General features: G+C 32.3%; 1 protein-coding gene across 2 annotated transcripts; it reads left to right on the forward strand.

The window, feature by feature from the left end:
• Positions 1-227: 227 nt before the first annotated feature.
• On the forward strand, positions 228-16214 carry LOC130621889 (kinesin-like protein KIF28P). 2 transcript variants are annotated; one of them, XM_057437259.1, is made up of 29 exons: positions 228-246; positions 1680-1739; positions 2008-2202; positions 2460-2592; positions 2697-2776; positions 3594-3817; positions 4622-4729; positions 4814-4908; positions 5018-5053; positions 5270-5340; positions 5990-6050; positions 6565-6762; positions 7204-7241; positions 7460-7540; positions 7736-7850; positions 8027-8090; positions 8374-8505; positions 9015-9190; positions 9610-9695; positions 9793-9855; positions 10198-10416; positions 10497-10559; positions 11107-11184; positions 11557-11622; positions 11901-12023; positions 12109-12276; positions 13158-13241; positions 13509-13565; positions 14594-16214. In XM_057437259.1, exons 2-29 carry the CDS (start codon positions 1692-1694, stop codon positions 15002-15004), a joined length of 3273 nt encoding a protein of 1090 aa, XP_057293242.1. In that variant the 5' UTR covers positions 228-246; positions 1680-1691; the 3' UTR covers positions 15005-16214. The 2 variants fall into 2 exon arrangements, with proteins under 2 accessions (XP_057293242.1, XP_057293241.1); XM_057437258.1 differs by lacking the exon at positions 228-246 and having other exon boundaries at positions 1629-1739.
• Positions 16215-16902: the final 688 nt, after the last annotated feature.

The raw sequence follows: 16902 nt of genomic DNA on the forward strand, positions 1-16902 counted from the left end.
TGTTAAATGCTGTTGATTTCACGTAAGTTTTTACCTTACCTAATTTAAACTAAAGTTTTGCAGTTTGTATTATTTTACTTAAATTCCACTGTTTTAGTTCAGAGGTATCATTTAAACAGAAGTTTGTCAGCAGCAGAAAGGGAAGTAATTTCACTAAGGTTGAAGTAAACTCTTATGTAAATATAATAAGTATATTCTTTTAGGTTGTTATGTCCTAACTGGTAAATAATGTGCAGACCAACATAGGTAACTGGATGTTTATTTGAACCCTAAAATTAACCATCTTTTTAGGAATGGTCAAAAAAAATTGAATTGGTATACTATAACATATAACTAATTTAACAGTCTAAGCCATTAGCAAAAATAAACTTCCCAAACTCGTTTCATTTGTAATACTTTGTAAACAAAAGATGGCATATGTGGTCAGTGGTTAAGAGAAGCAGTTCTTGCCAGAACTTCTTTATTGTAAAATAGCTTCCTTGCATTTGTTGAAATGACATATCTCTGGGTGACCTGTAGTAAAACAGAATTGTGTTTGAAGGTGCATTTTAAGTTGACCTTGTGAGTCTAAATTTGTAAATTTGGGGGAATTGATTGATATGAAGAACAAAAGAAGTTATTATGCTGATTGTAAATGCTAATGCTACTATTTATAAAGTGAGGTCACAAAAGTGACTTCAGAGAATCCACCCTAGTTGTGTCTGACTGGAAAAGATTTTGATTTTTGTTGTGTTAAACAGGCTTAAAACGCACTGTTACCGCAGGTTAAGAAATGTATCAATTACAATATTTTTGCCATTAAGAAAAGCACTAGATTTGGCAGTAGTCAAAATTTTTTACAGACCTAGAGTTCTCTTATGCTCAATGTGAAAATGTGCGCTGTAAAGGTTTCATTTAATGAGCAAAATATATGCAATGTTGTGATTGTGATTTTCTTGTTTATGTATTGAAATTTTAATAGTTTGTTCCATGTTATACCAGTAAAAAGCTTTGATGTAATTTTTATTATTATTATTGATAGGCTGTTAGTGCTTTGAGAATTTTATATATTTGAGTATGAAATTTTATATTACACCTGAAATATACATGTGAAATGTTGGTCAAAGCAATGTTTATGTTCTGAAAAGAAAACAAAATAATAAAATCAGGGGAATATAATTATATGTTAATATGAAAAATATGCTATCACACTGTTAATGCAATATTTTAATCTATACTTTTATTACTTTAGTTGTTCCTAATTTGTGTTTTAATATTAACCTTATATTGGGAATAGTATTATATAAAAGTAAAAATGTGGTAATCATGGCAATTGTTTTTCTCAAAATAATTTTTTGACTTTGTATTAAAGTCTCCCATGCAGTGTAGACTAAAGCTTCTATATATGGAAATAAACTTATGTCTCTGCATTCTTTGGCTCTTTTTACAAAATTTTATCAAGTTTATTGAGTAAAAACAGCAATAATACAATATTTTGGAACAAGTTACCTACAAAATGTTAATTCAAACAAATTATTTTAGAAAATTGTGCTTCTGTAAAATTTAAAAATGTTGGTCAATTGGTTGAACTGTGAAAGTTTATTTTGTGTACAACCTTTTATGCATTCATGTAAGGGAAAATTTTGCCTGAAATTCTTTGTGGGTTTGCTATGTTGATTTTGTTTCTTTTTTATTTTTAGTTTACTAAGAAAATGTCTGGAGAAGAAAGTGTTAAAGTTGCTGTTCGTGTTCGTCCATTTGTATCCATTTCACGAATCAACAGAATTGAGAATTTGTTATCTGGTCAGGATTTTTGTGTGTAGCAGATGTTTAAAAAATAAATTCTTCTCTTAAGGTGATTTGAACTGTTACTGAATTCTTGATTTGCTTTCATAATAAATTCTCCTGAAATATAAGCTATTCCTAAGAATCTCCTGAAATATTTCACTGGTACAATTTATTAAAAAATATAAGGTTTGAGTTAATTTACCATGGAAAATTTGTTTTTCTTGATACAAAAACTGTCAGAACAAGCGTGAGAGACAGAGAAATGCAGTTTGCATATTGGAAATGTCAGGTACAACAACAACCATCACCAACCCTGATGATCTTGATGATGTGCGGAAATTTAACTTTGATTACAGCTACTGGTCACATGATGGAGCAACTGAAGAGAATAATGGCTATTTTTCACCAAAGCCTGATACTTCATATATTGGGCAGGTAAGAATAAATATTAGTTTTCTTTTTACAACTATGAATTTGGGGGTTTCTTTTGAAAATAATTAGATTCTCTCTTAAAATGGTATAAACATATTTACACTTCAACATTTTGTATAAAGAATCCATGATATATATGCATTAAAAGCATGTGTCCTATATTATAGTTTGGAACTTGCAGTAAGGAAAATGGTATATACAGTATCTAATACATGCCATGTTACTTTAAAGCCAAAGACAAAACAACAATTTTTTTCCAGAGAGAAGTTTTTAATGATGTTGGTGTTGGAATTTTAAAGAATGCATGGGAAGGATACAATACCTCTTTGTTTGCATATGGACAAACAGGAAGTGGAAAAAGTTGGTCTGTAGTTGGGTATGGTGCAAACAAAGGTATACATAAGTATGTTTTGTTTGTGGATACATTGTTTCTTCAATGATGTTTATGCCAAGGTTTGTGTAAGTTTACCATTCCATACTTCTTCTTTGTTTTGTAGGCATTGTTCCACGCTTTTGTGAAACTTTATTCAAAGAGATTTCTGAGAAGAAGCAACAAGGGAATGGTACAGAATATGAGGTATATATGTAGTATTTTTTAATAAAAATGCAATAAATGTTTTTTAATCAGCTCATCAGGCCATTCTTTAATATTTATTTAAAAAGGTATTTTTTTGTCTGTTGGCCAGAAAAAATCTATTTTGCATTCAAAGCTATTGCAAAGAAACAACAAAGGACTAAAAGTGTTTTGTGCCTTTTCTGTGTCCAAGTGATCTTATTTCTATATTAGCTAGTCATGCTTTTTATGCTACACAAAGGTTTTCCTATGATAGGTGTCATTGAAAGCTTTTTTAATAAAAAGAAATAACAACAAAGGTTTTATAAAATGGAATGTAAAAATGTTTAAACTGATTGCAGGCCTATCATTAAGGGGGAGTCATTGCTCTTGCTCACGCAAAGGCTCACCCAATTCTGGGAAATTAGAAACTTAATTGCTCCCCCAAATGCACAAAAAGTTTGTCTGGCTGAGCAATATCAATTCAACTCACATAGAAATCAATGCTTTCTTTCTTTTTATTTGCAACAAAAAGGTAAAAAAAGGTAAGATAAGATAGATATAAAAGATTTTGTGCGTTTATAAACTTATTCTATTTATTCAGATTGCTCGCCCAGTTTAAATTATTGTAACCTTGGGAGAGCGATTTATTGCTCAGGTGTTATTTTCTTATTGATAGGCCTGGGATTGACAGTTTTCCTATGAAGATTGCAAAAAAGGTTTTCTGGCCTCCCAGTTGTGATTTTTTTGTTTACCACCAGACAAAGAATAAAATGTTTGAACATGGAAAAACTGATTAACTGGTTGGACAGTCACAAATTATATATTTTTTTGAAAATAGGTTGTCTTCAGCATGTTAGAGATCTACAATGAACGAGTTCATGATCTACTCAATCCAAAAGGTGGAAAGAAATCGTTAAAAGTTCGTCAACATCCTAAAAAGGGTTTTTATGCTGATGGTCTCCTAGTTGTTCCTGTCAAAGATTATGCTAATATTGAAATGCGTATGGAGGAAGGAACTAAGAATCGAACAATTGCTGCCACCAATATGAATGCTACTAGCAGGTAATGTGAAAAAGAATCTTTATTGTTTAAATTAATATGCAACATCAAAAACATTTTTAACAAAAACATTATTTTTACAAGTCTTTCATTAATTACTCTCTATTCACTAAAGTCCATAGAGCAATATAATCAGCTTTTTAAGGAATTTAAATTTAAATTGACTTCATTCAGTTATGTGCATTATACAAAATATACATCTAAAATCAAGAAGTATATGTGTATGCAGAATATACATCTGAATTCAAGCAGTGTATTTTTTAGATTTAAATTGGATTTCATTTTTTCATTAAAATGCATTGTTAGCCTGGGCTAAGGATGATCTTTGATAAATGAGGATTCCTCCCAAAAATGTTAAAGTTGTGATAGAATGTTGGTTTCACAATTGAGTAACTCTGCACCTATAGTTGTTCTAAATTTTGAATATACCTTTTAATCAGAAATTAACAGGATGTCCACGGAAAATTCAGGAATTAGGAATTTCTAAAATAGTGTCAAAATGTTGGGAAAAAGTTAGAATTAACAGCAATTTCTATGATATGTCAGAGAAATAGTAGTGTATGACCCCATGTGACATCCTTTTCCTAGATTTGATCTGATGCAAAATGTAAATGAAAAAATTTTGAAAACAAGTTGTTGGAATCCATTGTATTACTGCATATTGTTTTATGTTTTGAATTCTGATTATTCTGATTAGTAATATTAGTGCTGTTTGATTTTGTTTATTATGTTCTTTATTGTAATTACAAATTGCATTGAGCCAAGCACTACCAATTACCATTCCATATGCTGTTTGTTGTTCTTCAGTCGTGCACATACAATTGTTGGTGTAACATTTATTCAGAAGGTAAAAAACGCTGCTGGTGAAGAAACGGCAAAATCTTCAGTCGTAAATCTTGTTGATCTGGCTGGAAGGTTAGTGCAGCCGCATCTGTAGTTGTGTGTTATTTTTGCCAATGTGTGTATACTTTCTGGTTTCATTCATTCTTTATGTTTAAGTGAACGAGCTGATTCTACCGGAGCTACAGGTGATCGTTTGAAAGAAGGTGCTGCAATTAACCAATCACTTTCAAGCCTTGGCAATTGTATAGCAGGTATAAAAGTTTGATAAACTTTAAATAATGCCATAATGTGTTCAGGTAAATATGTTTTGTCATGCATATTGCTTAATCTAAAAGGATTGTTTGTGATATCTTTATTTAGCGTTAGCTGAAAGATCTGAAGGGAAAAAAGTAAGAGGTAGTGTGATATTTGTGTTTCCATTGAGTAAAGCTTAAAGAATTGACACTTGAAGCCACAGTGCAGACTTTTTAAACAGACATTAAAAAAGCTAAAAAAGCTAACTTATTGAAAACTAATTATAAAGCTTGGATACAGTACACAAAGCTTCCATTGAAAGGTGCTGCATTCTTGTTGTTAAACTTTTCTTCTGTTTGAATAATGTTTGCTTTTTAGTTCCATTCCGTGATTCTGTACTCACAAAACTGCTGAAAAACGCTCTTGGTGGAAACAGTAAGACTATAATGGTAAATAGAATTCTTTACTAGCATGAGAAACGAGATTGTAGATTAGTTCTTGTTGTTTTTTATTTTAGTTTTTAGTCAATCTCTATTTTATTGCAGCTTTTTCAATTTAAAGTGTTAGCTGAACAGTTCAAATTTTTGTTATCAGTTTTTTGTTAAAATTTTTATATGCATTCTTTCTTTTTGCTGCAATTAGCCAAATTAAACGTTTAAAAAAAATGCTTATAAGAGGCAAGAGGCTTAGAATACTGTGAATTGTTCGAAATAAAAAAGAAAATGAAAAGTACAACTTATTAATTAAAAGAACATTCGCATATTTCAAAATTAGAAAAGTATACTCCATAAAGTTGAATATTAATTATTAGTATTAGTATTATTAGTATATAAGTTTGCTGAATTTAACAGATTCTAAGAAGTTAAATTAAGGAACTTTTATCTTTGAAAAGACATTAGTAGAATATAAATTATTTGACATGTATACAAATTTAATTTGCACATTATTTTAAAAGTAGTAGTCCAACTATCACTAAAATTTTATCAAACTTTTTCAAACCAAGATTGAAAAAAGAAACCAGTCTCTCTCGTAAGAAGACAACAAAAGTACTATTTGATATTTGAATAAAATTGTTGAGTAATATTTACTTCATTTTAGATAGCAGCTCTTAGTCCTGCAGATATCAATTACGAAGAAACATTGTCAACATTGAGATATGGTGAGGAACTCCTGTAACTATTGGCAGGGCGACGATATAATCTAAGATTGTTAAAATACATAAAAACCTAAAAGAAAAACTAGACTTAAAAACTAGCCTTTGGAAAAATCCATTGGTTTTGGCTGACATACATATTCCGGTCCTTCGTTTTTCGCCTGTGTACATATCCTGGCCATTGCCATTTACTTTATCCTTGCCTGTTAGCATGAAGAAATAAAATTACTCTGTCGAGAAAACAAATAAGGCTGCAGCACAACCATTTTGAACAGACGGGACAAAGGCTATAATTATGTATAAGGTTTTAATTCCCATGTTGGTACAGTGGGTTCTCTTTATCTCCAACACCTTTCTTTCTCAAGCAATAATTTGATCTCTTGTCAGATTTTCACCCTTTGTTCCATATCTTGAATTTTCATCTCGAATAAATTTCCTCGTACCTTGCAAGTTCGAGATGGAAAGAGTCTGATGTAGGAAATAATGTTGTAATTAAAGTTCCGGATGATTAATGTTTCAGCGGATCGTGCAAAGCAAATCAAAACAAAAGCGACAATTAATGAGGATCCAACCGAGAAACTAATTCGTGATTTGCAAGAAGAAAATGAAAAATTAAAAGCATTGTTAGCCAGTGGAGGGAAAATAGAAAAAATAAAATTTGAAGATGATGACGATGATGATGATGACGATGCTGACGAATCGGGATTGAGTGAGGAAGGTATGTTAGGATCGGGTTGTGCATTTATTTATGAGCAAGTCAATAACGTAATATTTATAAAAGATTTGAAGGATTTTTTTACACTTTTTTAATTTCTCTCATAAAACTCTGTAATTTAAAAATGGTCTTTCTAAAACTAAATTTTTCCCCTATTCAGTACTGTGTATAATTGCGCTATGGCCTGATAAAACGATAAAAAATGCTGCTGGTTTTTAATTTTGCGGTTTCTTTCGATTTAGATCTTAGCGATTACTTAGAAGAGGAATTTGCCACTGTTTTACTTTGGTAATTTTAAAAACGTCAATTAAAAAGAGATTATATTTGTAAAAAAGCAAAAATTCAAACTCTTTATAATATAATTTTCGAATTACAATAAGCGATGAAAAGAGCATTATATTTTCTTTCCAAACCTCGTTGTCTCTTTTTTTTCTATATAACAAGAGATAAAAGCTCGTGTAGAAGAAGAGCTGGCTGCTAGGGTATGCAATAAGTTTATATTTACATTTTTTTCTCTTTACAACCACATCAGCAATATGAATTTAAAGTGTGCACAATGTTATAAAGACTTTAATCATATATTTGTTAACTGTGTTTACTTTTTTGTTTGTTCGCTAGTTCTTAGCAACTAGTTACTGTGTCAACAATCTGGTCACGATTTTATTGTCTCCGTTGCTATGGTTTATATTGTGTATAATAGATGGCAGAAAATGAACGCATGGTAAAGGAGATGGAGCAGAAATGGGAGGAAAAATTGGCTACTGCTGAAAATGAAAATACAGTTTGTCTTAACATATTCTTTATTTCTTTGTAAAAACACAGTTAAGTTGTTTAATAAGTTTTCCATTTTTATTTAAATGAATTTGGTATCTAGTTTATATAGTGTCGGAATTTGGTTCCTAGGACTTAAGGAAAATAACATTCGTTGATTTTCAATCAAAATGGCTCATGTTCCTGTAAACTGTTTTTATTTCAGGAAAAAGATGAGAAGGAGAGACGACTTATTCAACAGAAAAAATCAACACCACATTTATATAACTTAAGCCCAGATCCTATGTTGACTGGTATGGTGGTTCACCTGTTAAAGAAAGGTAATGCTAGTTATTTCCTTATCCTGGCATATTTACCGTTAGACATGCATTGTATAATCTTAATGTAAACATTATTCTTACCGTAAATTTAAATTCCTGTGAAACATACATTGTTTGGGGCCTGAAGTTGTCAACGCAATATTATAAAGTTCTTCTAACTGACTTTTATTTTTTAGGTATAAATAAAATTGGAAAAAGCAGTCAAGATCCACAACCCGATATCCCACTTTTGGGAATCAAGTGTGTATTCGATTCTTTTTATGATAAACCTCTATTTTCTTCAAAGTTTGTTTTAATTTTTGGACTACAATATTATCTGCTCCTTTTGATCACTATTTAACCACATAATCACCTTTATGAACACTTTTGATCAGTAAAACTGACGAAATTTGCGACTTGACAAAACGAAGTACAATGATACTGATGAATTCTTTCCCTCTTTAGTAATACGACTTATTTGTCAGAGCATGAACATGGTCAGACAGAAGTGACAAAAATTTATCTGAAAATATTTTTTACATAGCATACGTCCCGATCATGGCGAGATTTCATTCGTTGATGAAAAGGTGTACAAACTAAGAGCATGTGCGGATGCGAGACTGTTAATAAATGGTCAACCTGTCACTGGTGAGATCGAGCTTCACCATCATGATAGGTAAAAAAATTATTTTTCGTTATGTATTATTCAAACTACTCGTGCGATTTTTTATTAGAGAAAATGTGTGAAGAAATTAAAATTGTCTGACTGTTCCATTGTGTCTGTTTATTGTATTAGTAAAGCAATAGTCTGCCTTTATTGGCTGTTGAAGGCCAGCCTCGAATTACCACCGATGCTCGTTTTTTCAATTTTCACTAGAGCATATTCTGAACTAGTAAAGGCCAACAAGACACATTTTGCACAAGAATATTTTTACAATAAATTTTCTAACAGACAAACATACTGCTACAAAGTATGTTCTCTAGTAGAGAGCATACTTTTGTAGTTTCCAATTATTATTTCCAATTCCCAATTATAAATACTACATAAACTGGAATATTTTTTTAACTTTGTTGACTCACATGAGTTTTTAAACAATCATTTATTTTAGTCCTCCAAATTTTAAATTCTTCAATAAATCACGCCAAAATTGTTGCATAAATTATCATAGATTTTAATCTCATTAGAATACTGCTTGGTTCCAGTCATCTTTATATTTTCGCAAATCCAGAAGAGCTGGAAAAGTTGAAGTCAGATGGTGTTGAAATAGTTAAAGTTTCGTATGAAGCTGCGCAGGAGGAGATAGCGAAGAACAGTGGCGTCAATATGAAGAAATCATCACAAAGCAACTTTGGTGACGTAGGTAGGTGGATGGGTGGGCGGTTGATTGATGGGTGGGTGGACGGTTGATTGTTGGGTGGGGCAATGAAGCTAAATAAAGAAGAAGTCTGCTGGACTTGGAAAACCTATAAGTCAAACTGGGTGGGTTTGGAAACCTTGAATGTTCTCCGTTGAGAAGGAATCTTGAAATCTTTGGAATATGGATACTACTAAAAACATTTCTATCTAGTTCTGAAAAATTGCTACTCGAAGTAAGATGAAGTGTTTACACAAGTTTAGTAGCTACTTCCATTTTTGGGTATTTTACCGTATTGTGTACCTCGGTATTTTTTATTTGCGTATATGTGTGCTTTGTAACCTTGAAGGTCTTAAAAGCTTGAAATTGTTTCTTCATGAATTTTTGATGTTCTAAATTTTAAAGGTTTTACTCTTTTTTTTTAGACGACATTGTTCTGACGGAAGATTTGACGGATTTTTTACCCTCTGTGAGCGAAGCGAATGGTATCAGTGAAGAACTAGATAAAAAGGTTTATAAATAAAATATTTCTTATTAAATTTTATTTATGTCACTTAGAGTCTTTTAATGTCCACTTTGCTTTTCACCTATTTTGTATTCTTTCATAGGTTCAATTCGAAGCTGTAGTATTGTCCGGTCAAGTAAGAGGAAGATCTGATGCCCGGAACGAAGTAAGAAGGAAGAAACAGAAATCTTATATTACATATTACATATTACAGAAACCAGACCGATTTTTAGCACCGCCCTGGAAACTCCAGCTAGAAAACATTAGAACAACAACATTAGAAAACATGACGCATTAAAAAAATTGATATCAATTTAATGGTTTTAAAGAGAGTTCTTGTTTATTGCATTCTTACATCTCTCCGATTTTCTCTCGGTTTTATGTCTAAGTTTAGGCGACTTCGAAATATAACGGCTGCAAAGGTTTGTCATGACTACCCCAATGATAAAGCAAAATTCTTCTTTCCTTTGTTTTCTTCTTAATTTACTCCTTATTTACTTTTCTTTAGATATTTGTAAAGGTGACCCAATTAGACACAGGTTACATTTGGTTTTGGACAAAACAAAAATTCATTAACAGAAAATATGTCATGCAAGAGATGTTTGAGGATTTTCAGAATGGGGAAGAGTGGAAAGTACCTGTCGAACGCGATCCTTTTTTAGAATCGCCTGACACGGAAAGTTTAGTTGGTGTGTGTGAAATATTCATGAAGTGCATCACGTATATGGTACACATATTGATTTCGTGTAACAAACTTATAAATATGCTCAGTAGAGAAGATTTAACTTGAAGTTCGTTTTCTTATAGATTGATTTAAGTGTATCGGTTCCTGTGGTTGACTATCGAGGTGCGCACGTAGGAACGTTGGATGTAAGTAAAAAAAAGTCTAAGTGCTTATTTCGGGTGACCCCATCTCCTAATATCTCTTAAAACTTAATATATAAACCAAAATTTGGACTAAAAATATCAACTCCTAAAATCTCTTCAAACTATTTATTCAGATGTTTAAGAATTTGTTCACACTGAGAACGTCGTTTACACTGAGAACTTCGTTTACACCGAGAAAGGCCTTTACACTGAGAACTTTGTTTACACTTAGAAAATCGTTTACACTGAGAACGTTGTTTACACTGAGAAAGTCGTTTACACTGAGAACGTCGTTTACACTGAGAACGTTGTTTACACTGAGAAAGTCGTTTACACTGAGAAAGTCGTTTACACTGAGAAAGTCGTTTACACTGAGAAAGTCGTTTACACTGGTAACGTCAGTATAGGATAATAATATTTTTAAAACTACGGCTTTCGGGATATACAAATACAATTCTTATCAAATCAACCAGCCACGAAAATGGATTCCTTGAAGGTAGTATCCACACACAGCAAAGTTGATGCTCACAATGTTGTTTCTTACACTTAGGTCTCAGTTCTACCCTGTAAAGAAGATGGTACAGAACTTCACGAAAAAGATTGTTATCTAGATACTTCAGATGAATTGGTAAGTAAGTTGTTTTTATATTCGATCTGACGAGAATCTTGTCCACTTTTGTGAGTTCCCTCAGTAAATTCGTGCTGGTTACCTGTTTTTTTCTGTTCGTGTCAATAAAATGACTTAGGAGGGCCCTAGAAAATTCTTGAGATTTAAAACCTCAGATTGGTTAAAAAACAAAAATTCTAAAATTTACTGTAAAAGTTGTAATCGTGAGGCTCTGACAAGAATGGGTGAGGGGTGAGGCATAGCTTCCACCGCCCACACCCCCTCCTGATTTTGTTCGCTCCTTGTTACCAGTAGGAGCATCACATACAATGTTAATTGCCAAAATTAGTTCCTAACAATCCACTAGCATGTAGTTTTTTTCTTCATCTACAGGAAGGGAAGAGAATTGACTTCAAAGTTATAATAAAGGCTGCAACTGGCTTACCTAAACGATACACTGTAAGTGAATGAATGATGTAACCTATAAATGAATGAATAAATAAGTAAATGAATGGACGAATAAATTAGTCAATAAAATTTATCAATAAAATAAACGATCACATTTATGAATAAGTAAACTGAGGGTAAATTTAATATTTTTTCCAATGTAAAAGACAAACCTAGAATAATAAAGCGACAGCGTTTGGGATTTCGTCAAATCAAATTACAAAATTGTTAAGATCTCTGTTTTCTTTATATATTTTATACGTTTGACGTGTTTTCTTATGTGTTTGTAGGATATATACTGCAAATATGATTTATTCACATACGAGAATATAAAAACAGAAATCTTAAGTGAGTCTGTTGATGTTACTTTCGCACATACGAAACAGCTAACCGTTGACAAATGCTCGAAAAAGGTAACTACCTCTCACACAATGTAACTTGTTTATATTCCACCATGTAATTTTCAAGTATTTGCGCTCTTATCGACTCTTATTTCAGATTTTATCATTTCTGACCAGCAAACCTATGATTATTCAAATCTGGGGTAAACAGAAACCAGGGCGTGCAAAACCGGTCAATAACGCCGCTAAATTGGGCCAAACAACACGTGACATTATGAAGGCGGAAGCGCTAAGAAAAAGTCAAGGTGGAAAAGCAACAAAAAAGGTTAGTAGTGCAAGATTTATTTTGGTTGTAGATGATACAATTTGGATCTTACTGATCAATCTTTGCACGACAAAGAAATATTTCTATACGTTAAACAAAAAATATTAGACTTTTCCACGAAACATAGTTTACTGATTTCCGTTATCAAATTCAGTTCGTGCTTTGCGGTTTTTTCATCAAATCAGCAAATATCTGTGAAGTTGAGTCGAATGAAAGTTTCAAGAAGGTTAATCCACTCACAGTACCTCGGAAAATGTTATGGAGAGTTTGATAAATTCTTACCGAACCTCTTTTATCATAGCATACATTTCAGACAACAGAACTCAAATTTTGCCTCTCAATACTGAAAAAAAATAGAACTACAATCCTACTCAAAGTGCATTTCGTTACAAAGTTGGTCCACGCAAGTAGTTGATCCACGCAAGCAGTTAATCCACGCAAGTAGTTGATCCACGCAAGCAGTTAATCCACGCAAGTAGTTGGTCCACGGAAGTAGTTGGTCCACGCAAGTAGTTGGTCCACGCAAGTAGTTGGTCCACGCAAGCAGTTGGTCCACGCAAGTAGTTGGTCCACGCAAGCAGTTAATCCACGCAAGCAGTTGGTCCACGCAAGTAGTTGGTCCACGCAAGTAGTTGGTCCACGCAAGTAGTTGGTCCACGCGAGTAGTTGGCCACGCAAGTAGTTGGTCCACTCAAGCAGTTAGTCCACGCAATTAGTTGAACATGTGGAAACTCACTTGTTTTTCCCAGCGAACTATTCTGTGGGGCATTTTAAGCCCCTGTACGTCTGCAAAAGCAGTGTTCGCCAGTCAATGCTTTTTGCCAAATTGGCCGTAAAAATGGTGTTTTAATTTAACGATGTGTATTTATAATTTTTTTCAGTCTTTGGTTGACGCGAATTTTTCAAAGAACATGGTGGAAAATATGGTGATGAAAAAACGAATGGAGGGATTACAAAAAAAATTAGTAAGATGGTTTAGAAACGTTTGAATTAACTGACGAGGAAATGTCGCAATGCAAAATAATACGATGACAGTGCGAAACTTATTGTAAAAGATTGTCATTTAGTCAGCAAGTTATTTTTACTTCACTGTTAAAATCAGATTGATTACATCATGTACGTTATAATAGCCATTGCCAACAACAAGTCATGTTGCATGTGGATACAATGATTAGTCAAACACTAATAATATAAATCCAAAATAACTCATTGAGAGATGTGTTTTCCTTTAGTTAAAAATAAAAGATTTGTGTGACAAAGAAGAAAAGAAGGGCGAAACGAAAGTTACAGTACGTTTTCAAACCTATATGCATAAATTATCTCTATTTAAAATTTGTTTGTTTGTTTGTTTTTTTGTTTGTTGCTTTTTTTGATGTTCTTATTAATATCTTTGGTAGGTATCTTTGCCCACTTTCAATTAAATTTTATCTTTATATACTTTCACATGCCTTTAAAGCCATTTAAAACGAATGCAACTAAGAGGGGAATTAGAATGTAAAAACAGTTTTTCCCTTGCTTCACTCTTTACATTTGAGAAGAGCTGTCGTAAACATCCATCCATAAGCATCCATAAGAAAGGCGTCCTTTTCAATAACCTCTGGTGTAGTGGTACACCGCAAACTGCTTTAGTATCCCTTGATATAATACCACAGACATCAAAGTATCTGCTCACTGGATCCGTTGATAATGCATTTGATTTTTTGGTCCAATCGTTAAAAAGGTGATGGAGAAGTGATTTAAAGAGATATGATTTAAATATGATGAATAATAAATAAATAATATAATGAAATATGATATGATTTAAAGAGATATGATTTTTTCTTTCTTTTATCTAGCTTAATACCTCGTGCGTTGCGCTAAAATTAATTATTGACCGGTTTAATCAAACAATAAATCAATAAAAACAATATGTATCCTCTTCTCACAAACTACTTTCTGTTTTCCATCCTATTTTAATTGAACGTAGGTAAAGATTAATGAATGCAATTTCAATTTAAACGCTCCTTGCCGCAGCCTTCGGCGTTTGACTCTGAAGTCCAATATGCTTAATCTCCCTCCATAACAGCTTTTTTATAATTTTGACTGGTTGTTTAAAACATTTGTCGGCTTTTGTCAACCTCTGAACCGTCCCATATAAAGACACCGTGGCTAGAAAACAAATTAATCCTTGGAACTGCATCACAAAACGCTTTAACTTAAGCCTCGAGTTTTCCATGAGTACTAGTTTGAATTTAAATCAAAAACGTTTGCGAAATATTAGCTGTTTTTTGTTTTGTTGAGAAAAATGTCTTTTCAGCGCCCCATCTATTTGTTATAGATTGCTGATGTACGTGAAATTCTTGGTAATGTTGCTCCTGCCACACGTGATCGTTTCTCCAGCCAATCATCGTCTTCATCGTCGTCATCTGATGAAGAAAGCACACCTGACAAAAGAAAAAGGAAAGGTAAAAAAGTGTCGGAGACTGAAAAAATAAAGAAAACATCCAAAGAAAGAAAAGAATCGAAGCTTAAAAACGAATCATCAGTTAAAACAGATTTCAATGCTAAGAAACAATCTAAGACCAACAAGCAGTCTGTTACTAGTGTCAAAAAAACTGTTGAAGAAGAGAAAGAGGCTGAAAAACATCATGTTGAAAAGAGTGAAAATAACAATGTGACAAAAGTGAGGGAGGGTGATTCTTCAAATAAAAATAATTCAGGAAAAAGCTCATTTTGCGCATTAGTATAATTGATCCCAGTTGTTTCTTACGATCATCTTCTGTCTGTTCAGATTGCATGGAACCAATCATTTTTGTATTTAGCTACACGTTTGTTTATATAAGAAATCCCGTATGATACTAAGAATCATTTACTAGTGATTTAACAGAAATGCTTAATAATTTTAACAGTAAACTCCAGAAAAATTAAGAAACCTAGGTTACTAGGCTATTTGCTTGCTTTCTAATTAGATTGCTACCCAGCCGTGTTCGTTGTACATCATGCTATGCCTTTTTTGAGAAACTTTTCTGAAGCCTTTAAAAACAAAACATGTTCCCATAACACAATCCTGAATGAGGTCGAGTTTTTTTCGAGTATTTTTTTTCTTTCTTTCTTTTTTAATAAATCCAGTAAAATGAATATAAGGGATTGAGTTTTTTTATACAAAATATATATTTTTTCAATGTATTAGTATTATAGAATTAATTTTTAATCGATGCTTGAATGCAGCCTCCGTGATTGTACCCACAATGTTTTGTGTGTGAAGAACAAAATTTTTAGTTTCGTGTCCCACTCTATTTATATTATCTTTTCTATTCAATCTACGTTAATTATATTTTTCCGCAATTGATTTTAACAATTCATAATTAAATTGCATCTAATCCTTTTCATGGGATGGTTTGAGGTCATCCTGTCCTCTTGTGAACAAAAGCCAAAACAAATTTATAGGCTTTTATTAGCATGAATACCGTCATTCCTCTTTTTAGCCCCCGGTTCTGGAGGTTTTAGACGGGTCTTAATAGAAGGGGGGCTAAATAAAGGAAGGGGGGTAAATAAATATTAGAATTTTAAACACAATATCTATTTTTCAAATTAATACAAAAAGCCCGTCGTAAAGAAAAAGAACCATAGATATTTTGCAAATAAAACTTAGGGAGAAAAAATTAAATCTGCAGCATGTAGATATCATTGACGCTAAATCAACTAAATATAGGGAAGGGGCTAAAAAGAGGAATTACGGTACTACCGCCTTCTATGTTATATCTTTATGTAACTCTATCTTTCTAAGTGATTTTAAAGATTAGCTACGCCTCTCCCCAAGCGAAAATCAAACATAAGAATATATTTAAAAACTCCCTTAACACGAGTCAAAAATGTAAATATTTGGGTATTTTTTTTAATAATCACAGTATTGGATAGTGTTGTCAATTTATTTTGAATTTGGAATGAGATATTTCTAATTGTTCTGTTTTATCAGCCTCTTTAACACGACATAACTCACGTTCACACGCAAAGTTATTTATTAAACGGATACTGGTGGGTTTTGACACAAATATATACAAAGCAAGCTCGATCCGTCTTTTATAACTGCGGCTTTATATTTTAGAACACAACATTTAAACTGGTCAGTATGTGTACAGTAATAGTTTCCTATTTAGTGCATGTGGAGCTTAGGCGATATATGGGTATAAAATACAGACCAGATATGAAGTTATTTTAGTTTTTTTTTTTTTCATTTTGGTCTCCTTTAATCTCACATTCTGTATTTAATGTTTAATGAAATTCAGACTTCGGTGAATTAAGATTAGAGATTTTTAAATCGTAAAGATGTGATGGTACTGTTTCTAATACCTGGTGAGTTAAAAGAGGTTAAAAAAGTGTCATTGTTAAAAACGCTGTTTTTTGTATTACGTTGTTATCATTATAAATCTCAGTTGGTGTATCCAAAAAGCAGTTGTGAGATTTTAATTGTAGTCTCTCCAGTTATTTAAATCACTGCTATGAAAACACATTTTTGATATTACTTTGTGTTTTGAGAATCTTACAAAATAACACTTAGGATCAATTTTAAGACAAATAAAGCAAGCGATCATCATCTTCTCAGGAGATTTCTTAGCCTGATCTGTGTTGTCTGTTCTTATTTTGTTC

This window comes from Hydractinia symbiolongicarpus, chromosome 12 (assembly GCF_029227915.1).
Source record: "Hydractinia symbiolongicarpus strain clone_291-10 chromosome 12, HSymV2.1, whole genome shotgun sequence".
Taxonomy (NCBI): domain Eukaryota; kingdom Metazoa; phylum Cnidaria; class Hydrozoa; order Anthoathecata; family Hydractiniidae; genus Hydractinia; species Hydractinia symbiolongicarpus.